Below are 27,422 nucleotides of genomic sequence, written 5' to 3'. Positions count from 1 at the left end.
CTTTTACATACTAGCAATTAATGTGCACATCACAGGCAAACTCTTACTAATTCATTGAATCAAAGATGAGGAACAGCTGTTTAAGAACTCAGAAAGAGCACGTGGTTTGTGTTTGAGAATGTACTTAAAATTTAAAGGATAGTCCTGCCTTAAAAATATTCCATAACCCTGTCTCTTCCATCTCCTCACTTGTCTAGAGTGTTAGAGTTCTATAATATGCTTCCTCTTAAACTTTCTTTATAAAACAATGGAGGGAAGAAATAATAGATGTTTTAAAATCTCAGTTTAAACTCAGCTTTCATTTTTTTTGCCTCAAGTTATGAGCCTGTGAGAGCTGCCATGGGTTGATAAGTGTGAAATGGTGAAAATTAAACTGAATAAATGAAAGCACCCTTAGTGATTTAGCTTAGTTCTATTCTCAGCTAAATCTCAGCTAAATCACTAACTGCCTCTAGCCTCTTAGGTGAGTCACTTGTCCTTTCTAGTCTTCCGATGCCTCAACTTGGCATGCAGGAGGTTGCACTAGATTAGTTCTTCTCTTTTTTTTCTTTCCAAGACAGAGCCTTGCACTCTCACCCAGGTTGGAGTGCAGTGGTGCGATCTTGGCTCACTGCAACCTCTACCCACCAGGTATAAGCAATTCTCCTGCCTCAGCGTCCTGAGCAGCTGGGATTACAGGCACGCATCACCATGCTGGGCTAATTTTTGTGTTTTTAGTAGAGATGGGGTTTCACCAGGTTGGCCAGTCTGGTCTGAGAGCTCAACTCGTGATCTTCCTGCCTCAGCCTCCCAAAGTGCTGGGATTACAGGCTTGAGCCACTGTGCCTGGCCAGTTCTTCTCAATTTGGATTGCACATTTAAAAACTGGGACATTTAAAAATTGCCTGGGTCTCCCTTGTATCCCATTTCCACTCTCTATCCCCTCAGATATTTATTTAATGGTTAAGAATAAGTCCTGACCATTAGAACTTTTAAAATCTCATAAAGTGATTATAATTTGCAACCAAGTTTAAAAACCAGTGCAGTAAAACAAGTTCTCAAAGTGTGGCCCCAGACCCACAGCATCAGTATCACCTGGGAACTGAGAAAGGCCAGGCTCTCAGGCCCCAGTCTAGCCTAGTGAATCAGAAACTCTGAGTGCAGGGCCTCTCCAGGTAATTTGGATGCTAGTTAAAGTTTAATAGCCACTGCTCTAAATTGTCTCCAAGGTCCAGGAATCTCCAAGTTCTCTTTCACTCATGCAACTACTTGCTCAATTCACAAATATGTACTGAGAACATTCTATATGCCAGATTCTGCACTGGAAACAGTATTAGGATGACTCAGACCAGTGCCTTTCCTAAAGGCATGCAAACTTAAGTGCTGAACTCCTACCTACTTTGTAAAAGTGCTACATACTATGCCAAATCATCAGTACTGAGGTCGACACTCTTACGCACAATTTGTTCTTTCATTCACTCTCCAAATATTTCTTTAGTCCCTACTATGTGACAGGCACAAGGGCTAGACTGAGGCTTTCATTGGCCTTCCTCTTGTACTCTTTTGTGTTTCAAGGAGTTTATTGGAGATCTGGGCTGGGCTGGGCTGGACTTCCTGACCTGAATGTTCTCTGAGGCTGAAAAAAGAGAAACACATCCTTCCAAATCAACCTACCATTTCAACTCCTTTATCTCTTGGTAATTTGAGTTCTGAACCCCACCACAAATACCTCTTTGTGTGTGTATGTGTGTGTATGTGTATTTTGCTGCTTTCACATTTTTTCCATATCAAATAAATTGGCTCTTATACAAGTTCTATATAAAGACTGTTTTGGAGAAAAAGAGGAGAGGGAAAAAATGCTTTCTTTTTCTTTCCTGACTCAACCCATTACATGATTCCCTTTGACCTTTGTCTTCATTTTTTTTCTCTCAACAAAAATATTTATTCTTTCTGTTATCTACACTGGAGATAGTTTCCCAAGGTATGACAGTGATGAAGAGAGAGTCTTCTGTGCTTACCCCATGGAAACTTCTAGTAGACTGATTACTTTTGGCCAGGACAAGAAAGAAATGTGGAACATCTCCATCTCCCTTAAGTGGAAACCCCTCTATTGAATGAGAAATGCCACTATCAGAAGAAAGGGGACCAGTGCCAACTCTGCTACAAACTCATCATATGACACAAAGACACATCACATCACCTATTTGGACCTCAGTTTCCATATCTGTACAATGAGAGGACAACACATTAAGCCCTTCTCTGTGGGCAGACACAGAGAAGTGTCTGGGGTTACAGGTGATTCATATACTTTTCTGTAGTAAAAGGAATTCAATAGGGATTATCTGTAAGAATCAGTACCCAGAGGAAACCTCACTGGCTCTGGATGCCCTTCTGAAATGTGGACCACAATAATAATGACAACCTTTACTAAGTATTTCCTCTGCTTTAAGTGCCTTACAGACACTTCTGAGGTAGGTGAAAAAGCTTAAACTCAGAGAAGTGATTAAACTAACCTCATACAGCTAGTAATGGCATAGACAGGCCTCAAACCTAAGTCTAATTCCAAATTTCACCTTCCTAACCGCTACTCACACTACCTCCTACTGCAGTAACGTAAAGGCAGAATTTTAGAGCTGAGAAATGCATCCGATCTGGTCAAAGCTCTAAATATAGCAAGCGGAAGACAGGCTTACAAGTCAGAGGCCACTAGTCCACAGTCAGTCCCTGTGGCCCACCCTTGATGTCTTGGTGTCCAATAACACAAGTTACACAGGCAGTTCTTTATGCTTCTGGCTGGGAAGAAATAACAGGGAAGCATCTTTTTCTCCACTTGGCTGTCAAGTGCTTCTGTACTGAGCACTGTGCTCCTTGGCCTATATGAAATCTTCAGATTTCTCCAAGAAGTAAATACTCTGGACAAAACTAAGAAAGAAAAGTATAAAGCAAACCAGGAACAGTGAACAGTAGCTCACTCTCATTATCCATCTACTCGTTGGTCTGTCTCATTCATCCATCACTTCATGCAACAAATATTCACTGGGTATCTATTAGGCACTATGCACTATGTTAAGAAATGGTGATCCAGTGGTGCTGAAAACTCAAGGTGCTCACAGTCTATGGGAAAAGAGAGGCACAGGCAAGCAGTGCCATTGCAGTAAAATAATATTCTGATGAAAGAAACAGAAACACAGAGTCAGAGGTTTCTAACACAAACTTGGATGAATTGAAGTCTAAACTTAGAACTAGAATGTAAACACCCTGAGGGCTAGATTTTTTTCCTCTTTTTCTCCCGGTGCATTCCAAGCACCTAGAACAATTATAGACACAAGGTAAGCACTGAGTAAATGTTCTTTAAATGGTTCTGGAATGAAGAATGAGAAGGAGTTTAGCATTTGAAGAGAAATGGAGAAGCCAAAATGTAATAAGCTTGTACTTTGTGTCAGGCACTAAATAGGGACTTTACATAGATAATCTCATTTGATTTAATCATCCCAACAACCCCACAATGTAGGCGGTCCTATCCCCAGATTATAGAAAGGGACTGGAAACTCAGAGAAGGAATGTGGATTACAGTTTACAATTATCAAGGGGCAAAGCTGGGGTCTTAAGTAGATCTGTCAACTCCAAAGCTAGTGCTCCTGATCATTCATTCTCTGGTTGAACAAGCGTGTTTGTTTATGCCTCTGTTTTCTTAGGATCCTCAATTTGGAGCTAGAAACACTCTTAAAAGTCATCTCTCTCAACTGGCTTATTCGTGTATCCCAATTTAGTCATCTATTAATTCTTCTCTCACATTCAGACCTGTAACGCTTCCAACACAATCTATATCTATTTTATCTCACCTCCTTGGCATTCTCAATATAAGTCTTTGGGGAAATGAATAGACATAAGGAAAGGAGATGTTTATATGATCTGGGTGGACGTTCTTGTGTGTCCAAATTTTACAAATCAGATCCAAATTTCTGCCTCTGAATGTCAAATGCTTTGAACACCCATCAATCAGAAACTTTAGTTCATTCATCAATTCACTTGCTCGGCAAATATCTGTTGACTCCCAACATGAGCTTAACTACTTTCTAGCCTCTAGGGGTGCAATAGTGAATACAGCAAGAAAAAGTTTTTGCTTTCGTTGATTATTACAATGTAGTTGAGGAGAGATAAAAGAAGCATGTTATCGTATAATATCTCAGTTGGAAAAGATTTAATGATTTTTAGATAGATGGTCAGGGAAGTCCTCTCTGATGAGATGACATTTGAACAGAGACCGGAAGTGTCCCCTACTAACTAATAATGAAAGCTAGTTGAGCCACCATCCCTGGAATCCCAGCCTGTTTGGAATACGAATTTCTTATAACATGATCCTTATCCTTGATCACAGTTTGTGTTGTATTATATTTAACAGTGCTTGTGGTTTTTCCTTCACCTGAAGTACAGAATTTATGACACTTATATGACACAGTAGGGGCTCCATGGATACTTGTTGAGCATGTAAGGAATAAGTCAGAAGCAGCACAAAGTGGGCTCTCAGAAGATGAGTCTCTTGCTTTCAGATCTTAGTTATAACACTGATATATGATGCCATATTAAGCCTCAGAGGATTTGGAAAGTTTAGCCCAAATCAGGGTCAGGTGAAGGCACAGGTGGCTCTTATATGCTGTTTCTATGGCTCTCGAGCTGAGTCACCACTTTCTTTCTTTCTTTATTTTCCCTAAGCCTCATTTCTTTTTATAGCTCTTTCCGTTTCTCACCCTGTCTTCCATCCTTTGTTCTTGTGTGTATTAATTTATTCATTCATCCATCCATCAACTAGTGAAAATCTAATATAATCCATGTTAAATAATACTTATCCCATTTAACAAGTATTTATTAAATGTCTGTTCTGTGCTAGGAATACAGCCCTGATTAATAGACGTGATCTCTGGCCTCATGAGCACACGGTTCTAAATGAAAAATATTATACTGCAGCATGAAAAGTGTTATGGTGTGAGGAGCACGGGGGGCAGGGGGCTGTGAGAAAACATGGGAAGGGTATCTAACCCAGCATGAATAGGTAAGCTGGGCTTCTTGGAAGAAGAGACATGTAAACTGAGACTTGAAGGATGCATAACAGCTGATCATTGAAGAGATTTACCACGGTTCAAATGGTTGAAACTAAGTGGATGTTCAGTCAAGATTGATAAATGAATGAATGAAAAAATGAAGGGAGAAAAGAACAAGCATACTGCCTGTCAGAAGGGTGTGCTCGACCACAGATCAAATGTCTAACTTTGGGATGGAAATTGTATTAATTTGGGATATCTATCTACTTCAGTTCTTAGATATACTTCAATCTTTTTAGCTGCTATACAGTATCCCATAGTATGAATGTGCTACAGGTAATTTAGCCATACCCTTAATGGTGGGCATTTAGGTCACTTCATACATTTTTCTACTGCAAGCAAATGTTGGAGTCAGCATTCTCATACAAACATCCTTGTAGGCACATGCATTCATGCAAGCATTTCTCTAGGGTCAATACTGAGAAATTGCTGGTGATAAACAATATATGGGTCTTTTTCATTTTAAGGGACACAACTATGACATTCTGGGCAGGTGAACTAGCTTCCACCCCACCAGCAGTGTGTGCCAAGACCTGCTATTTTGTATCATGACTGCTTATTATTTGGCATAATGGAAGTATTTATTCTTTGCACTTTTTTTGCCCACTTTGTTGGGAAAAATATGACTTCTCGTTGACATTCGGTTACGTGTTCTTAAGTAAGCATCTACTCAAATACATTTACTGGATAATTGCATTTCCTGTTCTGTGACTTGTCTATTCATATCCTTAAGATAGGCCACGTCTTTAATCTCCTTCACACCTCAATTTCTCATTCATTAAATTGGGATTTCAGTGTCAGCCCTACTGCATATCCATTAATGTTATCAGAATCCAGGGTGAAACAGGAAGTTAAGAGGGAAATAGCATTTATGAAGAAGTTACTCTGATTCTTCTTTTATGTATTGATATATTTATCAAATGCTGATTTAGTACAATCCCTTTGCTGAGAACCATGACACATTCTGAAGATACAAGAAGTAACAAAACCAACCCAGTTTCTGCTCTCAGCAGAGCTTAAATTTAGTCACTGTGTTAACCACCTTCGCATTGCTAGTATTCTTGTAGCATTCACTACTGGTAGCACTAACATTGCTGCTAACAATAACTACCATGTAGTGAAAACCTCATATATGCTCAGTACTTTTTTATAAGTCTACCAATGATGTTTAGGTATCAGCATGCCTGACTTCTTAGATGGAGAAGCTCAGACTATAAGACATAAGGTCATGATTTAAGATGCTCCAGTTAATAGATGCCAAGGCCAAGTTTTATATGCCTTTTTCTGACCCCAAAGGGTGTGCCTGGCAAGAAACAGAGCACAGTCATTGTCATAATGTCTGACAAAGAACAAGACGGTATCTTGATGGATGGAGAAAATGAATACTAAAATTAGATCTTCTTCTTTCCAAAAGCAATAGAATAAACACCAAAAAGAGAATAAAGCAAATTTTTTTTTATTGTTTTTTGAACATTTAAGCAGATGAGGAGGAGGTGGCTTAGGAAGTGTGGACGTGGCCAAACCAGCATGATTTCCAGTAACCTGTTGCTGAAATGCATGATTCAGGCTGGACCCCTTCCTGAGCAGGGCCTTCTCCCACGCCTGCCCAGCATGGTTTTGCCTACATTCTGATGTCCCACCCACCAGAAGAGATGAGCAGCATCAGTAGAGAGGGTTGTTTTTCCAAGCCCAGAATGAATACCACTTCTCTTAGCTCAGGCCAGGGGAGCACATAGTCAGCACAATCTCACTCTGGTTCTGGAAACCAGGCGTTATCCACCTATGACTCCCTCTCATCAGTCTTGGGCCAAGTATTTCTCAGAATGAAATATGGGTTCTGGGAATATTAGGATAAGCAAAAGGGCTTAACAAAATCAACTGATCTCCAGGGTCAGCAACAGCCATAGAAGTGCTGTCTCCAAGTGCCTTCTCAATTTTGAAAGGGTGAAGGGCTCCTGTTTGGTGCTAATACCACCAAAACTGCTTACATAAATTTTTATAGATTACTCGAATGCACTACTAAACTTTGTAGTGAGTGAACCATTATAGATTCTCTTCTACAGATGGGCAAACTGAGACCCATAGAAGTTAAAAATTGAACTAATAGCTCCATTGATAAATTTATTCATTTGTTTGTTTCTACATTTATTCACTCATGCATTTAATAAGGAGTACCTTCTGCATGTCAATGTTTGTACTGGCAGTGTAACTCTGAATCTTTTAATCTGGTAGGAGAACTGAATAATAGCACACGTAAAATTATAATTACAAACTGAAGACTATTATTACAAGACGTTATAATAGAGTATAATTCCCCATTAAATTAAGAGAGAGTCTGTAGAAGATGAGTAAAGAGATAGAAGGGGCCAGACTATTATAAAAAGACAAAAAATAACAGATGTTGGCAAGGGTGTGGAGAAAAGGGAACTCATACACTTCTGGTTAAAATGTAAATTAGTACAACCTCTATGGAAAAAAGCATGGAGATTTTTCAAAGAATTTCAAATAGAACTACTATTTGATCCAGCAATCCAGTCCTGGGTATCTACGCAAAGGAAGATAAATCATTATATCAGAAAGATACCTGCACCCATATGTTAATCACAGCACTGTTCACAATTGCAAAGATATGGAATCAACCTAAGCATCCATCAGTGGATGATGGAATAAAGAAAACTGGGTACATGTACACAATGGAATATTACTCAGTCATAAAAAGGAATGGAATCTTGTCGTTTGAAGCAGCATGGGTGGCACTGGAGGCTATTATCTTAAGGAAAACATCTCAGACATAGAGAGATAAATACCTCATATTCTCACTTATAAGTGGGAGCTAAATAATGTGTACACGTAGACATAGAGTGTGGAGTGACAGACAATATGGACACTCAGAAGGGTGGGGGAATGGAACGGAGTGGATGATGGGAAATCACTTAATGGGCACAATGTACATTATTCAGACCATAGCTACCCCCAAAACCCTGACTTCACTCTGTCGTCTATGCATGTAACAAAATTACATTTGTACCCCATAAATTTAGATAAATAAAAAAAGAAGGGGCCAGATTATGAAGAGTTTGTGGCTCATGTTGAGTTTAGATTTATTGATTGTGAAATAGGGGGACTAAACCAATCAGTTCGGAGCTTTTATAATACTGCCCTGGTACTCTGTGAAGAAAGGATTGAGGAAGAGTGAGTGAATCCATTTAGGGTTGACTGCTGCAGTCCAAACCAAAGACGATGATTATTTGCATAGAAAAGTGAATGAATTGGAGGTATGTTTTAAAGGTAGAACCAACAGGATTTGGTGATAGTTCGGATTCAAGCAGTTTAATGAGAAGTAGCTGTTTAATGACTCTCGAATTTCTGGTTTGGGTATCTGGAATGAGGGAAATGTTATTCCCTGAAATAGAGGAATATATTTTAATTTATTGTTTTGTTGGGCGTGGGGTAGAACAAGAGTTCAGTCTTAGACATATTGTGTTTGAGATGCCCATGAGTCATAAGAGAAGAAATGCTAAGAAGGCTGATTAAACACATAGGACTAAAATTGCTCATGACTGGACTGGAACTATTGCCACACAACGCGTGTCTACTTACAACATGCTAAGAAACCTCTCCTCAAAGTAACAGAATCTTTTTCCATAACCATAAAATTACTATCTCATCCACCGTATTTTCTTATCTTTCAGCTAATCATTAAAGATAAAATAATCTGCTCAATCCTGATGCCATCCAAATAGAAAGAAAGCAATACTCTATATGGAAAATTGTGTGTAGCTAACATAACCCTTCCTGTTTTAGAATGATTTTGAAAGGCTTTGAGAAGGCGTTTTAAATGTATATTTGAATGAAGTATCCAAAATGCATTAGGCCTGTCCTCCATATAATGATAGGAAAAATGTAATAGGTCTTTACAACGGACCTGACACAGTGCCCATTAATAAATAATCTCAAACAGTTATCCTAATGTCCTCAACAGATTTTTTCCCCCATTCTGTACAAGATGCTCAGATAAACTATGTAATGGGCCCACATATACCCAGCTGGTAAAATAATGGGTTTGATGACTCTAAGCTAGGACTATTTGTGTTATTATACAAGTGTAATACAAGTGTAATAATTATATCCATCATTTATTGGCTATGTACCAGGCATTGTGCTAAGTGCTTTAAAAAGTTTTTCCTATTTAATCCTTTTAAAAAATTCTTTGAGCTTTTATTATTAGTTCCACTTTACAGCTGAGAAAACTAATGTTTAAGGATGTTAAGAAACTTCCCTCTGGAAGAGTTAGAGGTAAGATTCTTAGCCACTTCAACCTTGTGCCTCTTATAAACATGCATGAATAAACTTGAGTGGAAAGAAACTTCCTGGCATGCCAGACTATTGGTTAGAATTGAGATGGTTCTCCTGAGAAATGATCACAGCCTGGACATTGAAGTCAGGTTTTTTAAAGAGCAAGGTTATAGATAGAAAAGAAAATGAAGGCCAAATGCGGTGGCTTATGCCTGTAATCCCAACAATTTGAGAAGCTGAGGTGGGAGGATTGCTTGAGCCAAGGAGTTCAAGACCAGCCTGGACAGCATAGAAAGACCTCATCTTGACAAAATAATAATAATAATGATAATGATGATGATAATAATAATAATAATAATAATAATAATTTAGCCAGGTATAGTGGTGTGCACCTGTGGTTCCAGTTACTCAGGAGGGTGGGAGGAGGATCGCTTGAGCCTGGGAGGTCAAGGCTGCAGTGGTGAGCCATGATTGTACCACTGCACTCCAGCTTGGGCAACAGAGTGAAACCCTGTCTGCAAGAATGAAAAAAAGAGAGAGAGAAAATAAATGTTGTTACCTTGGGGAAGGGGATGATGGGTCTTAATCATCCAGCTGCACCACATTGCTAGAGAAAATGTGTCTATATCTGTCAGCAGAAAAACAGATAGAGCAATTGTGATATATCCAAATGTTTCTATAGGTTTCTATGGATTAATAGTTGCATGACATATTAATATCAGTTCTGAGAGGGAAAAAGAGGTCTGTGTGTTTGCAAGGAATCCTAGTTTAAACTCTGTTCAAGAGGCCTTATTCTGCAGAACTTCACAAAACATGTTACTTTTCATTGTGAATCTCCCAGAGATTGCTGGAATGCTTTATGTAGTCTATTCTGACATTGTTTGAAAAAGGTACGCTGTTTTCTTATCACATATCATAGGACTGGCATTACTGAGGAAGCTCCTTTGGAAATGATGAGTTAGTGAAATCAGGTTGCAATGCCTATCCTGGTGTCACCTACTACTTTGTTATTTTCTGTTCACCCTGGGGGTAGGTAGGATGGACTAGACTTGGTTGTGCTGCTCCAATTCCTGATTTTTAAGAAAACAAATAAATGAAGAGGAAAGAGAAGGAAAATAACAGCTGTCAGAGCAATTACAGATGTGAGAAGAATGGAGGAATTTATCTCACACTGGGCATTGGCAAGAGGAGTGGACAAAATCTATTCAGTCTGTGCTTGGAGACACTGAGAATCATGAGGGCAGGTCTTGGTGGGTTTATGTTGTGTCTGTTAAAACACAACCTCAGACACCACTTTAGAGATGCTGAATTTGGAATGAGGAGATCTGACTCCAACACCAGCACCAGCCTTGCTGTGGAACAGGTTTCTTCCATTGTTTGAGCTTAAGTTCCTTCCCTTAGACAAAGTGGGTGACTGTCCATATAGTCTAACAAGGATTGGTGGGAAAAACTGATAAGATAATAGGCTTGCAAGAACCTGATGCAATCTTGTGAACTATAAAGATTTAAATGTTCATGATTCTTTCTATCGTCTGATTTTTCACTAGGCTTGTTCTTGGCCAGAGCCATGACGGAGAGTATGTGCAAAAGGCAAACACTCTGGCACACACAGACACACACACATCGAGCAGTTTCCCATAAACTCTAACAGGAGTTGCTATGCTTCAGTGTTGGGTTAGAAGAAGGAAAAGAAATTGTACTTTAACCTTTGTAACTCAGTTAAAGAAAAAATAAGAGAGAAAACCCACCACGTGCTGGCCCTGGATCAGGAGACCTGGATTCTAGTATTGGTATCCTGAAATTTTGCTGTGTCCTTGATCAGATGGGTCCCCAACTGTGGGCCCAAGACCCCCTTCTATAAAATAAAGGGGTAGGTCATAGCTCCGACATTCTGTTCAGATTATCCTTTAGCTCTCAACCGTGCTCAGTGCATCTAATTAAGTAAAGACGGAGGCAGCAGGTTATATGTCACTTTGTTAGTAAGTCTGAACTTTGAGTTTGGAGGCTGGCCATGTAGATCTAAAGAAAGCCTCCAGGCACAGTGGGACTCTCAGGACTCCAACTAGACCCAGTCTTTCTCTTAGGACTTACAAAGCTCTTCCTTGATAAGACAATTTCAAAATGTTTTGGTGCATTTTTCCTGGGTGGCATTTTAACTTGACACTGAGATACTAGAGGTGGGGGCTGTGTAATATCTGCCATGTTATTCTCTATCCTTAGCTTCTTGTGCAAGGCCAGACATCATGTAGATGGTCAATAAATGCAGATGAAATAAATGCATGCATGCATGAATAAATTGATCAGTAAACCCTGTGGTACATCAATAAGTGGCCAGAAAATCATGATAATACACATCATATCTGGTATATTGGAGGTCGTTTTTTTAACTTCCAAGGTGGATTAGTTACTTGAGGATTGAAAGGACAAATGAGAATCTTATAGCATGGTCACTGCTCCTCCTGGGGCCTCAGCTCTCTTATCCTTAAAGCAAAGGCATTGGGCCAGAAGGTGTAATTCTGTGTTTCATTCATTCAACAGGCAATTATTTAGCACTGTCTGTGTAACAGGTCCTATAGTAGGCAGTGAAGACAAACCAGTCAGTAAGGGACATACCAGCCTTCCAGGAGCTTAGTCTACTTAATGTGAAAGTAAACACATAAACAAGTGATATCTAACAGTGTGAAAGATGTGATGTTAAGGGAAGCACATGGGCTAGGAGCTCCTCACTCAGCTTCACAGATCAGTGAGAATCTCCTGAAAGAGGTGGCAACTAAGCCAAGGCAAGAAAATGAAGCCACGAAAGGAAGGTGAGACTGCTTGCTCAGGGTGGTGGCTGAGGGTAAAATTTCAAGAAGAGAGGTTGAGCAAAGAGGCCAGAGAAGTTGACAGGGGTTAGATCATGATGGTTCCAGAGTTCATTGCTGTGACGTCTGGACTTCATTCTGAGAGTGGTGATGAGCCGTTGAGTGTCTGTAAGGTAAGAGAAGATCTTCATTAGATTTGGTTTTAGGACATCTCTTTGACTATGTGTGTATATCTGGATAGAAATAAGGATGGAGGCATAGACCATAAATGGTAAAGGAGGAAAAGCAATGTTGGCAAACAGAAGTAGATGATGACAGTTGTCTATGGTAGTCAAGTGGAAATGGAGAGTACTGGATGGGGCTGAGAGATATTAATGGGAAAAAATACCTGGATAACTAATCAACAGCAGGAGGCAGGTGGGTGTATTATGAAAGAAGCCTGTGTTACTGGCATCACTGAAACACACAATGAATGCAGCTATAGAGGCATATTTGGGTTGGGATGAAACAAGGAGGAGTTCAAAAGTGCCTTCCAGTTGCTGGCCTGTGAATCAGAGGCAGGCATACAGGCACTTCACCTTCAGCCACAACATTTCTTTCCTATGTAGAGATACAGAAGCAATTGAGGCATACATGTGCAGGTTTGCATGCATTTGTGTGTGTGCATGTACATGCATGTGTGAGTACGTGCATGTGTGTGTGTATGTGTTGGGAGCAGGCAAACAAAGACCTGTGAGACCACCTGTTTTCATCATCCACTGATTCTCAAAGTGTAGTCCAATGTTCTAAAGAGGTCCCGAGGGGGATCGGGGGTTAATCTTCCATAGAACTAATACCTATAACGTTACAAGACTCAGGCTTTGTTTTCTACCCAGGATTAATCATTTACTCATGGGCTTTAATACAAGCCAGACACCACCTCACTGTGCAAAGCAATGCCAGCTCCCCTTCCATTCTGATGCTGGCTTTTACATTCTTGTTGTCAGAGTGGGAACTAGGTTTTTGCCCCAGTTTCAAAATCCTATGAAGTGAAAAGTTTAGAAACTTCCATCCAGGAATGTTAGTCAAAAATGCCAGGACAGCTGGACTCTGCCATTAACTTGCCATATGACTTACCGCCATTTGTTGCCCATCTCTGGGCTTTAGTATCCATCCCACAATGAGATACTTGGAGTAAGTGATATTCAAAGTCATCCAGCTCTGATTTCTACATATTTGTGTTTCCTTCTTGAGCTAAGCTCTGTGTATACAAAGTCAGTCTCCAAAAATTTTAAGCAGAGAATTTTGAGATGCTCAAACTTCCTACTGTCTAGGAATTAAACTGAAAAACTCTCAGACCTGGAAAGAGCATTGAAGATCATCAACGCCAGGACTGACACTTGAGAGACTGACATATGAGAGAATTGAGTTGAAAGAGAGGAAGCCACTTCTTCAGAGTCACACAGCCATTCAATGGCAGAACAGAGAATTGAAGTTAGCGCTCCTAATTCCCAGTCCAGGTGTTTCTTCCCCTATGTAACAGAGTGCTGGACATTGGCCAGACCTTGGGACTCACATTTGAACTCGGCTCCCTCTGATCGTAGAGAAGTCTCCCTTGTTTGCTCAGAATGAAATCTTAGAGAGCTGACATAGTAACGTCATGGCAGCTGGTGCGGGTGACGGGGTTGGTATAGGAAATGAGAGAACGCATTTGGCTAAGCTCAGGTTCATGTGACCCTCCAAGAGCCTTCATTTCAAAACAAACTCAACCTTTTAGGTTCAAGTTCTCTCTCTCATCAGAAATGTGACTTCCTGCTTCTAAGAAGCAAGGCTTACAAAAGGGCTCAGAAGACTTCGTGGACATCAAATAGCTCTTACAAAATAGTGTTTTGATGAGTTAAGTGTAAATGAATCAGAAACATAAGGATTACATTTTCCCCAAGTGCACATGGGTTTCAGAATTGAGGGGAAATGTAGTTTGCTAACTGCACACTGGCTTTCATGACACTCAAGCCACTCCTGGGGAGGGTAAGGGGAGAGAAGAAAGAGAAGCCCAGTCCCCAAATGGTTTAGATGTGGTGCCAAATTCGAAAATGCTGTTGGGTTTGCCCTCTGCCAGTAATAAAATTGCTGGCCACCCAGAGAGGCCACAGGGAGGAGAAAGGAGATGGCTTTCCTTACTGGCCCTTGGCCCTCCACAACTGTGTTCAGTTAGTGCCGCTCAATCACCAGCTGTCACTGGGGCCCTCCGCTGGACTCATTGGCCCTGACTTGGCCTCGATTTTCACACTCTGCAGCATGCCTTGTTTACCTCCAACTGTATCTGGTGTTTTGGCTCCCAGAGTCCTTGGCGACCGGTCAGCTTGTCACAAGCCCCTGCTCTGTAATCAAGTGACCTGTCCATCACCAGTAGAATGTTTGGGGAAGCTGTCACACATCGCCTTTGGTTGCATTCAGGAAAAAACAAGAGTTCTTTGTAGATCTTTTCCTCTCTCCCTTCTTTAATGCTATCCAGGTGTGGAGTTTCCTCCAAACTGTTAAATGTCTTCCCTTCAAATCTCAGTCTGACACAAATTACCAGTTAAATCTCAGGACTGCTGTTACCTTATCCTGGGATTTGACGCTCTAGATCTTTTATAATTTCCACATTGTCCCTCCATTCTTTCCCTTCTATTTTGTTTTATTGCACCAAGAAAGTAGAAAATCATTTCAATTGGTGGTAAAAGATGATTAAAACAAAATAACAAAGGCCTTGGCTGCAAACTGTTAGTTTTATTAAATTGGCTACTGTGTTTTAAATTAGTACCAGGGCAAATCTTTGGACAATTATATCAAAGACTGCTGGAATTAATCAGTCACATGTACACAATTGCTTCTTTCAGAGCCTTATACAGAGTAAGAATGGTGTTGCCAGTAGGAAAAGAATGAATCTTGCATTACCTGTGTGAGAGGGATGGACCCTAGCCCCATTGAGAAGGAATCCAAATGCCCAGTGGAGTCCCAGATCTCTATCATCTCATTTTTCATTTATTTAATCCAGACAATGGGTTGGAGTTCACAGTGACCACCAGGAGAAATAAGAAGATGGATGTTGCAAGGCAAAAGGCCATTTTCCCAAAGACTTTTTTCTTGGCACTGAGTCCTCAGCATGACAGCTTTGCTTTAATAAGTGGGCACCTGAAGTGGAAAGGCTGCACAGTCTACTGAGTAGCTGGGTCCAGAAAGAGGGAAGATGGGTGTGGTGGGATCCCAGGCTATACAAAGACTGGATGCAGATTCAGTATCTCAACTATTGTTAGCACATCTAAGTTCTGACTTCTACAGCTGGAGATAGGCTGGAGGCTTGGAGAATTACTGCATTCAGTTCCTTGCATTTACAACAGTGATCCTCCATCACTTGATAACTCAAGCCCCAACATCTCACCTCAGAGCCTCCTGCCATCTACTGCACACTCCACCCAACCATTTTAGCAAAACGTTTCAACTTCCTTTGGTTTGCCCTGAATTTCAGTCCAAATGAACTGTTCTTAATCTAGAAAAAGTTTACCTCTGTCTTGCTTTATGCTATTTCTACTGTTCAGAGCACCATATATGCGTGCTTTCTCGAACAATTAATTCAACAGATATTGCTGAGAAGTTATTCTGTGCTAGGCAGTGGACCAGGCACAGAGATACAGCAAGGAAGGGCTAATGTTCTCTGTCCTTGAAACTCTTAACATACACCAAGGTAGTCAGGCATTCAACATGTGATTGCAAAATGTGTGTTCACGTTTGTAATAAAGTATGGGACACTAAGGACACCTGTGGAAGAAAAACAACATAACCCAGGTATCAAAAAGAAACCTCCGTAAGCCTTTCTCATTATTTAAACCACTATTTGGTCTTCCTCTGCTAGCACTCTCCAAACTCTACTTTGTGTTACAATCACACTCTACTTGGTTTATCCTCTCTTTTGCCCTTTGAACTGTTTGAAACCAATGGCAGTATCTTCTTCATCTTTCAGTCCTCCATTTTGACTGAACTTCAAACATTTTTTTAAAAATTGAACAATAAAGGTGATGTCCAGAGAAAAATAGCTGATGGGGCCACAGTCACAACAAAAACTAATAAAACAGTAGCCATTTTTTTTCTGATACTCGGTCCACAGTCAGTATGTTAAACTATCTTTCAAAATATTGCTTCCCAAGGGCATGCAATACTTTCTGTCCCAGATCCTTAACAACCACCCCCACCACCAATAAAAAGTGAGACCAAAGGACCTCTCAGTCAACAGAAATAAAAGGTTTCCTTAAAAATTCAGAGTAATACTCAGACAAAATTGGAATTAAGGCATACATAGTCATCACTCAGTGGGAAAAACTGTGTGTATGTAACTTTAATATGTGAATATTAAGAAATAAATTCTTTTGAGAAGACAAAATCACATCTCCAAGGCCATTCAGTAAAGAAGGACATTTTGTAAGTTTTAGTTCTTTTTAAATAAAATAGAATATAAAAATATCTAGAATACTACCAAAATTTTGTAGGTACTCCATTTATTCCATCCTACAGGGAATATTTGGTCTCTTTCCCTTCAAGTACTGCCTTTTCAACTTTCCTTCCAAACTAATTATCAATACTGCTACCTAAATGGTCTTCCACCAAACAAGTATGATGATGTCATTTGCTGGGAAAGCCAGTCCTTTCCTCTTTCTCCTGATAACTTCTTCTGACTTTCTCCAGTCAAGCCAGTGTACCTCCTTGGGAAATTTTCTCACACTCCCTCCCCATCATCCAGGGTAAGAAACCAACCCTCTGTGCTCCTACAGCACATACATTTTTTAGGCTATTTTAAAGCCATCAATTTTAATGTTGTCTCTTCCCTGACATCCAATGAGCATCCTAAAAGCAGGACCATATTGTGTTCATCTTTGCATCCCAGAAACCAGTGAAGCCTATTTGGATGGTTAAGTGTAAGGACATCTAAAATAATACAAATATATTTATTCAGAAATTTTAAAAAATAATCAAAGTCATAAATATAATCAGCTAGCATTAAGCTACTATCTGGATTTACTTGCCAGTCTTTCTTCATGAACACTAAATATGAAGTGATATTACAAATCTGTGATCTTATATTTATACAAAATAATGTGTGTATGTGTGTATATACATAGAAAGATACTGAAAGGATCCTCAACAAAATGTTCCTGGTAGCTGTCTCAGGGTAATGGAATTTGAGATTATTCTACTTTAATTATTTCATATAGCATTCTAATTTGCTATCGTAAACATGGATGATCTTTATTTTTGGGGGAAAAAAAGCAATTGCGATTATATACTGTCACTTCCCAGTTTCTTAAAAAGTCAGCTTCCATTCTAAAGATATGTTAGAGTTGAAACTACTGTTCTCTACCTTTCGTCATTTAAAATACATATAATATAATATAGTATAATATAACATAACATAATATAATCTGAGTTTCACCTTCCTAAAATATTTTAGAACCATAAAGGGAAGCTTGTTTTATCTGCAAATAGTTTTTGTGGTCTGTATTTTACTGGATATTGCTATTCGGCTCACTAGGCTGTGCCCATCCAAAAAGTCAGCTCAATGTCATGGAAACATAAAGGGTTCTAGAGTCAAACGGCATGGTTTAAATCTTGTTTTATAATTATTATGTCTCTGACATTGAGCAGATGACTGAACTACACTGAGTCGCAACTGAGAAATTAAAATAATTTCTGCCTTTCAGGCTTATATTAGAAATAGTTGGAAATTTTGGTAAACTAACTAAACTAAAAACATTTCCAATATGAGCATCCATTGGATATTCTAGATAAAATGTTACAGATATAACTAGCATCCTTTAAAATGCATGACTGAGATCAGAAAAACAGGAAAGGATATTTCCAGGGGCAAGACATGCAAGAAATAAAATAGAACTGGGAAGTGAACAGGTAAGCCCTGGATCTGAATTTTTGGTTGGTATAGTTTGGATAAGGGAGAGCTATCAGTTTTGGCAATTGAGTGGCTTGAATATTTTTGTTCACCCCAGAAGGGGAGATGTGGCTTTCCAACTCTGCAAGGTAGTGTATTGGGACTAACACCTTTAAAATACGGATTTTAAATGAGATTTTCAGGACCCCTAAAAATCCACATGTTTAGTGAAAGGGTGTACTAGGGAAAAAAATACGTATATGCATATGTCTAGCTACCTACCTTAATAACATGACAATTAAAATGATTTGACTTAACCGTCATTAAGACTTACTATCTTTGCCTAGGATGTAAGTGGAAATTTAAAACCATTTGCTTATACCTCACAAAGACTTCATGTTTGAATTTATACTGCTGAGTATGGTGTGAAAATGCCTGAGCTGAAAAATTAAGTGGGGAAAAAAAAAAAAAAAAAGATTCCAGGTTAGTGATGTTGCAGGGGTAACAAGACATTAATGTAAAATCACTCTGAGGAAGGACATGGACTTGACCCAGGGAGCCCATGATTCCCACAGATTAAAATCCACTGAACATGAAACATCTCAAAACTAAAAAACTTTAAAAAAAGTAAACAAGGAATCAGTAATAAGGGTCAGTAAACAACCTAAGGGCTTTTTACTAAATTTTGACTTTAGTGAGAAGTATACAAATTAGTATTTTAGAATAAACAGAATACAATAACAATAAAAAATAAATAAAATTAGAAAATACAATTTTCGTAGTTAAAATGAACAAAGAAGAGACAAATAATGGAAATTTAAAATTTCGATAAATCCAAGTGAAGGGAAGAAAGGAGGAAAGGAATAAATAAGCAAGGAAAAAATGGAAGCGTAAGTCATTATACTAATCAGATTAAAGTCAATTGGATGAAGATGGAGATTCTCTAGTCAGATTTAACTTAAGAAAGTTTTGCTGAAAGGTTAAAGGTAAAAGTGGGGACAATATTTACCAGGTACATGCTAACCAAACAAATTAATACTGTTTTCAGACTAAGGAAACATTTGGCAAATATGTTACTGTGACTAAAAAAAAGTCACCACATAATGATAAAAGGAAGATATTATGATTTAAAACCTGAATTTACCAAATAATGTGACCTGGAAATATACAAATCAATGACTTTTACCTAAAAAAAAAGATAAATGCATGACATTGTGATATTTTAACACATTTTTCTCAATAATTTATAGATCAAGCAAACTAAAATATAATAATAATCTAGAAGATTTTGAGCAACACAAAAAAATTTGAGCTGATAAAAATTTATAGAACCCTGATACAGAACCAAATTATGAATATTTCCTTCTAGAATAGAGATGCAGACTATTTTTTAAAGTTTTTTTTTTTTAACCATGTCCTAGGCCACAAAACAAATTTAAACAAATATCAAAGTATCAGTATCACATAGAACATGAGCTCTGTCCACAATGCAGTACATTAACAAACAAAACACAAACAAATGAAAAAAGGTGAAACTTTTCAATCAATGGGATTTCTAACAAATAAGCAGAAATCTTAGATATTTGCCAACAGAATTCAGCAATGTATTAAAAACCACATACAATGTTAAAGAGGTGACTTTAATATTAGGTGGTCTCTTAATGTAATTCACAATATTTGTGAATTAAATAATTTTTAAAACAGTGATTTTTACTAGATGTAGAGTATTTTTCAAAACCCTGTAAAATCAGATTCCTTCATGATGAAAAAATTATAGTAAACTGGGAATAAGTAAAATGTAAAAAGTATCTTTTTGATCACAGGGTTATATTCAGAATGCCCAATTTTGCCATTGGTCTCCAGCCTAGTGCAGTTAGACAAAACATAGAAACAAAAAAAGTCTGAGGATTGAAAAGGAAACAAAAAACTATCATTATTCCTCATCTACTGGAAACAATATAGAAAAATTACTAAGAATCAACAATTGCTAGAATGACTAAAACAGTCTATGAGGACTTCCAAATACAATATAAATTCATATAACACTCAATTATTTTTTATTATCCCCAAACTATTAGAATACAAATATACCTACATGTAATTGTGTGATGTGTGTGTGTGTGTGTGTGTATGTAAATAGCTAGATAAAAAGCTATTATTTACTATAGCACTGACACCTATAAAATGCTTAGAGTAAGGCATATATTGCTAATAAAAAGTCATCACAATTTTTATGAAGAAAGCTTTAAAACTTTACTGAGACTATAAAAGAAGACCTAAATAAATAAAAAGATAAACTGTGCATAAATGGGAAGACACAGTATCATAAAGATGCCCTTTCTCCTCAAATACACTGATACATTCAATGAAATTAGAATCCAAATCTCAACAGGCATTTTTAAGGATGAAGCTTCACAAGGAGGTTCACATGGAAGAGCAAAGGGCTCTTTTGAAAAGGGAAACTATAGAATGAACTTACAATGTAAATTAAGACTTTTATATTGCTATGGAAATTACTATAGACTGCTACTGATAAAACAATAGATAAAAAATAGACCAATGAGGCCAGGTGGCGCGGCTCACGCCTGTAATCCCTTTGAGAGGCCAAAGCGGGCGGATCACCTAAGGTCGGGAGTTTGAGACCAACCTGACCAACATGGAGAAACCCTGTCTCTACTATAAATACAAAATTAGCCAGGCGTGGTGGCGCATGCCTGTAATCCCAGCTACTTGGGAGGCTGAGGCAGGAGAATTGCTTGAACCCGGGAGGCGGAGGTTAAAGTGAGCTGAGATCGCACCATTGCACTCCAGCCTGGACAGCAAGAGCGAAACTCCGTTTAAAAAAAAAAAAAAAAAAAAAAAAAACAATGAAACAAGATAACCCAGAAAAAAAAAATTATGAAAGTACTGAAATGATATATGCAAAGGCAGTATTGCAATTCAGTAGTGAAAGGATTAACTGTTATCTTAAAGAGGTTAACTAGTGCTGGACACATAATTTTAATACATATTTGGGGGAAAAACAATCCTTATTTCACATCATTTAAAAAACTATACTGTGGGCCAAGCACAGTGGGTTACGCCTGTAATCCCAGCACTTTGGGAGGCTGAGGCAGGTGGATCACCTGAGGTCAGGGGTTTGAAACCAGCCTGGCCAACATGGCAAAACCCCATCTCTACTAAAAATACAATATTAGCTGGGCCTGGTGGCATATGCCTGTAATCCCAGCTACTTGGGAGGCTGAGGCAGGAGAATCGCTTGAACATGGGAGGCAGAGGTTGCAGTGAGCCGAGATTGCGCCACTGCACTCTAGCCTGGGCAACAAGAATGAAACTCCGTCTCAAAAAAAAAAAAACAACAACAACAACAACAACAAAAAAAACGTATCGTAGGTGCTTGAAACCATATAGGTACCAAACAAAACCTTAAAATTATTGAAAGGAAATAAAAGAGACTATTTTATGATCTTAAAGTAACGTTTATTCAACAACATATGAAAAACACAAATCATGAAGGACGTGAAATTCTCTTATCAACAAAGCAGCATAAACATAATGAAAAATTAGGAGTCATAGAGTATGAAATGGTATTTGCAATGGCTTTAATTATAAAGAATTAATATCCAGTATACGTAAATATACTTACATATTAATGTATAAAAGCAAAAGCAACTTAATTTAAAATAGGCAAAAGGATGAACAAACAATACGCATGACTAGAAACCTACTTGATCCACAAACATGTGTAAAGATACTCAGGCTTGTTAGTAATCAGGGAAAGGCAAAATAAAACAATAATTAAGTATCATTTAATAACCATCAGATTGACAAAAAAAAATTACGTATTTGGCAGAATCAAGTGCTGGCAAGGACCTGAAGCAATGGGAAGCATTTGGGTAGATGTGTTAATTGATACAATCATGTTGGTAAATACTTTGGCAATATCTAGTAGTTGAAGATGCAATTACCTTAACCTATGATACCATTTTAGCCATTTTTTCCTTCAGAGAACTCTTGCTGTGTGCACAGAGGAAAAGAACACAAATGTTTAAAGCAACATTGTTGTAAATAATAAACACAGTGATTAAATAACAATAATAGCAATAATAAAAGAACCAACCTAGGTATCTATCAAGAAAAGAATGGCCAAATAAAGTATAATATATTCATACAATAAAATATTTATGTTAGTGAAAATACGCCAGATCTATTTGTAGCAATATGTGTGATCTCAAACAATGCTAAGGAAAAAAGAAAAACAGCCAGCTACAAAATAAGTATAGTATTTAAACATCTATGAAATTTAAAATATGTAAAACAATACATATGTGCAAAAAGTATAAAAATGTGCATGGGATGGAAATTAGATACAGGAGGAGCATACAGGTGGGTTTAAACTTGATCACTATTTATTCCTTTCACACCAAAAATAAAAGATATGAAGAAAATATGGCACAAAGTTATAATTTGACAAAGCTGTATAGTAAGCCTATGAATATTGGTTATAGTATAGTCTGTACTTTTCTGTATAACTGAAGTATTTTTTAATTAAAACAATAATAATAGCATGTATAGTCTTGGCACATCATCTCAGGCTCAAAAAGTGAATGTTTCCTTCCCTTCCCATTCTTGGCTGAAGGCTTACATACTAAGTACCCAGACATACCCTCTGGTTCTTAGCTCAAGGCTAGACTGGAACACTTGGGCTCTTCCTGAGCCAAAGGCATCCTAGGTGGTCCCATCTTATGTCTTCTAACTCAGATAATCTGGGTGATAGGTCCAGACCTACACACATTCTCAGTGCAGAAGTTTAAATGCTGAAGCAGTTTGTAGCCTGTGGAAAAGCTCAAGACATAAGGATACAACACTACACTCCTCATTGAATTAGAACCATGGATTGCAGAACTAATCATCACATCCTTCCCAGATTGTTCTTTCATAGATTTTTAAAAATGGATGGACAGAAAGAGGAAATGTCTTGTCCATGATCAATGAGTCAGCAGTAGTATTTCATAGGGAAATACTATTAAATTAATATAGAAAAACAAAGATTTGGAAGTCACAAGACACAAATTCCAAATCTTTCAACTGGTCTTTGTATGTAAGCTCTTTGTGATCCAAAACAAAGTCTTCTGATTTCTGTTCTGCTGTACTTTCAGAAAGCTTGGGGCTTCCGTCTTTGGAAAGCACCGTCTTGGAATGGAGTTAGACCGAACTGGTTCAAGTCCCTACTCCATGACAAAAATATTGTGACTATTGGCAAGTAGCTTAATCTTCCTAAGTGTTGTTAGTTTCCTCATCTGACAAGGAGGATAATTATTCAAGGGATTGTTCTTTTGGTTGAGACTGTACATACAAAACATGATACATAGTGCCTAGCATATAATAAGTGGGCAACACATAGAAACTATGATTACTGTTTTTATTCCAGAAGATGGAGTTTTAAAGAAATATAACACAGTTTAGTTATAGAGACTATTTGAAGAGATAGACAATGATAAATGAATGCTATGATATGGAAACAATAGGATCAATAATGAGTATTTAAGGAGCTCAAAGAGAGTTTTCTGGAAGAAGCAAAATAGGGTAATGAAGCTGTCTCTCCCCTTCCTCCTATATGACTTTTATGTTTCTTATTTGACCTTCACAGTGGTATGGGACAAGAATCAAACATCCTAATTAAAAGACAGAAAAACAGACCCCCGCAAAATCACATGACTTGTCTACAGATTTCAGATAGGTTTTAATTGACTTATCATATTAACTACATACTAATACGCTTTAATTTATGCATTTTAAATGCATATTTAAGCTTAAGTCATAAGGTGCTTACCCTCTTTATGTATGTATTAATATTTTAGATAATGATTTCACAACCTGTAATTAAATTTCAGTGTAAGTTGTGCTCTAAATTTGATATACATTTACCATCAATATGACTTTCTGAGGCAGAATACTGAGATTATTATCAATCAGAAATGCCAGCATTTTTGTTTCTAATTATCAGAAATACAACCCTCTGGCACATATGCCATTTGCGATATGTGTTTTTTTTTTTTTTGAAGAGGGAAATACTTTTATTTGCCCATCCAAAATTATTTGTGATAGGTGAAAAATGGCCACAAGCTCTGCGTGGTTCCCCTCATCAAGACGTGTCGTCTGTTTCTCATCCCTTGAATCTGAGCAAAGCCTTGTGATTTGCTCTGACGGATAGAATTTAGCAGAAGTGACACTGTCCTAGTCCCAGTTCCAGGCCAAGAACCCAAGAAGTCTTTCAGCTTCTACTCTCACTCTCTTGGAACCCTGAAGCTATCATGTGAATAAGCCTCAGCTAGCCTGCTGGAGAGGCCACATGGAGGAGAACCAAGCAACTCCAGCCAACAGCCTGTCACCTTCCAGGCAAGTGAGTAAGGCTATCCTAGACCATCCAGGCCCAGCTGAGGTCAACAGCTGACCTTAACTCCATGAGGGATCCCAGGTGGGAGCAGCAGAACTGCCCTGTTGAGCCCAGCCCAAACTGCTAACCCACAGGATTGTGGGAAAATAGAGGGTTTGTTTCTAGCTGCCAAGTTTGGGGATGGTTTGTTACACAGCAAAACCTAACTGGTACACAATTCCGCCTTTCTCTCTTGGTAATGGGATCCCAGTTTTATTGCAGGAGGCAGTGTACCAGTCTCAGTAGATGGAACACGATTGGTCTACTCAACCATGACAATTCTGTTCCCTGCTGTCTTAGCTGTCTTTGCAGCTAGAGGTGCGATGGTAGCTGGCTCAGGCCAAGGGCATCTAAGTGAAAATATGCAGAGGGAGAGAGCAGGAAACAGACTTCTGACTAGGTTTTACTTTCTGATAGGTGACAGGTCCAGCTAGTTTGGCCCTTCCTCTTCCTCCACCCCTCCTTCCTTGAACGCAGACATGATTCTTGGGGATACAGCAGCCATCTTGGGACCATGAAGTAACAAGCACTGAGATCAAGGCAAAAGGATCCAAGATGTCACCCCTAACTTTGTGGAGTTGTTGAACCAATACCATTAGCCACCCATCTCCAGAATCCATGCTATGTGGAAAAACAATCTTCTGTTTGTTTAAACCACTGCAACCAAGGTTTTCCTATCCTTGCAGCTGAATGTAGTCTACATAAGAGGTTACATAGACAAAAATGCAGAGGGATCCTTGTCCTTGGGAATTTGGAGCCGGCAGCATGTGGCTCTCCAAGCGCATCTCTGTTCTCATTTCACCTTCTCAGTAATGCTTCAAGGGTAAGGCCATGATCCTATTGTCACAGAGGTGGGAACTGGGGCTCCCACACTGCACAGTGAGTCCAAGGCCTTGTAGCTGGCGAGAGGGGTGCCCAGAGTCAGACCTTCTCCCCAGGTGCAAAGAGAATGCACCCCTGCTATCCCTTCTGCATGGCCCAGCCTGCTGGAGGCCAGGTGTGTCTTCTGGGCTCTTGAAGGTGGCAGCAGGTGCCAAGGAGGCTGCTACTGCAAGTCTGGTGTGGATGCCCCCAGGTACACCCTTAGGTCTGAGAGAGTGGACTGGACAAGCTTGGCGGGGATGGTCTCTTGCTGCAGCTGCTGGTAGGCCGCGTAGCGGTGGCAGCCCCCGAAGGAGTAGAAGTAGTCACCTCCCTGGGCCCCTTTGATCCAGAGGACATCGATGGGGGGCACGCTGTCTGGGTCCTCCCGGATAGTGTTCACGAGGCTCTGCACCTTGGCGGGGTCCAGCACGGACGGCAGCGGCCGGATAAGCACGTTCAGTGGCACGTTGTGTACCGCGGCGATGCAGCCCGAGTGGATGCTGCCGCCCTGCGCGCCACCGCTCGGCCCGGGCCCCTCGGGCGCCCCCCGATCCGCGCCGGCTCTGCCCAGCGCTCCTCCAGCACGCAGCCCCATCGTCGCCGCCACCGTCGTCGCCGCCGCCGTCGTCGCCGCCGCCGCCGCCGCGCGATATGTGTTAAAGAAAGATAGCTAAATGTAGAAAAAGGTGTTTTGTTTTGTTTTGTTTAAAAAAGAAAAAAGGCATGAGGGCCAGGCACAGTGGCTCATGCCTGTAATCCCAACACTTTGGGAGGCCGAGTGGGGAGGATCACTGGATCTCAGGTGTTCTAAACCAGCCTGGGCAACTTGGTTAGACTCAGTCTCTACAAAATATATTTTAAAAATTAGCCACTGTGGTGGTGCATGCCTGTAGTCCCAGCTACTAGGGAGACTGAGATGGGAGGATTGGTTGAGCCAGGGAGTTTGAGGCTACAGTGACAGCTATGACTTCTGCCTGGGTGACACAGCAAGACTGTCTTTAAAAAAAAAAAAAAAAAAAAAAAGGCCAGGCACGGTGGCTCAAGCCTGTAATCCCAGCACTTTGGGAGGCCGAGACGGGCGGATCACGAGGTCAGGAGATGGAGACCATCCTGTCTAACACAGTGAAACCCCGTCTCTACTAAAAAATACAAAGAAATAGCCGGGCGAGGTGGCGGGCACCTGTAGTCCCAGCTACTTGGGAGGCTGAGGCAGGAGAATGGCGTGAACCCGGGAGGCGGAGCTTGCAGTGAGCTGAGATCCGGCCACTGCACTCCAGCCTGGGCGACAGCGCGAGACTCCCTCTCAAAAAAAAAAAAAAAAAAAAAATTGCAAAGATTCCACAGAACAACCCTTCAGAAGAGACAAACAACTTCATCACATTAAAATATATTAGCTACAAACATAAAATATTCAGATGCAGACTTGATGATTTACTACTAATGATCATTGAAGTTTAAAAAGAAAAAACTGAAAATGGCATTCAAAATTTGATGAAATAAATCAGAAGTAGCCAAAATAATCACATCTCAGATGACCTGCTAAAATTTTAGTTCCAAAGAAAGAGTAAATTGGAAATTTCAGCTTGGTAGCAAGCTCCTGTTGCTGCAGTAAATGAAAAGATTTTGAGCTGGAGAGTGACTCTATATTTAAGAATATTCTGACGATGTTGGCAAGACTGGAAACAGGATATGGTTGAGGCAGGACATTAAGCCAGAAGCTGCTTCGGTCATCAAGACTGACATATGGGCCACAGGAGAATTGAAGAAAGGATGATGTAGAAACTCCTGAGTGGGGAGAATTGAGAGGGCTTAGGGTCCATCTGAATGTAGGAGGCACAGGAGGGGAAGGAGTTCAAGTGATAGCATAGGCTTTCCAGATGGTTTTAGAAGCAGCTGAAAGGCACAACTTGACAAAAATGTCCTACTTTTAGACCAACAATGAAATAGGTTCTAACCTCCAGCAAAGCCTTCAGAAGCCACTAGCTTATCCTTCTGAAGGAAATCTATTCTACCTAGGTTCTTGAGAAAAGAGCCCTCATTTAACA

At 39.5% G+C, this 27,422-nt stretch overlaps 2 protein-coding genes across 2 annotated transcripts in view; one reads left to right on the top strand and one right to left on the bottom strand.

The window, feature by feature from the left end:
* The window catches only part of PAPPA (pappalysin 1), a 249,545-nt gene that overhangs the window by 83,748 nt on the left and 138,375 nt on the right, over positions 1-27,422 (top strand). The gene's annotated exons all lie outside the window — the stretch shown is intronic.
* On the bottom strand, positions 24,145-26,015 carry LOC112607937 (sulfiredoxin-1). Its single transcript, XM_025359317.1, has one exon. It carries the CDS (start codon positions 25,970-25,972, stop codon positions 25,559-25,561), a length of 414 nt encoding a protein of 137 aa, XP_025215102.1. The 5' UTR covers positions 25,973-26,015; the 3' UTR covers positions 24,145-25,558.

Source organism: Theropithecus gelada, chromosome 15 (genome assembly GCF_003255815.1).
Source record: "Theropithecus gelada isolate Dixy chromosome 15, Tgel_1.0, whole genome shotgun sequence".
Classification (NCBI taxonomy): Eukaryota; Metazoa; Chordata; class Mammalia; order Primates; family Cercopithecidae; genus Theropithecus; species Theropithecus gelada.
Note: the sequence above shows the minus strand (reverse complement) of the source record. Positions and strands in the feature narration are given on the sequence as shown.

Coding starts and splice junctions, on each gene's coding strand:
- LOC112607937 (XM_025359317.1), bottom strand. CDS start 25,972: ATGGGGCTGCGTGCTGGAGGAGCGCTGGGCAGAGCCGGCGCGGATCGG.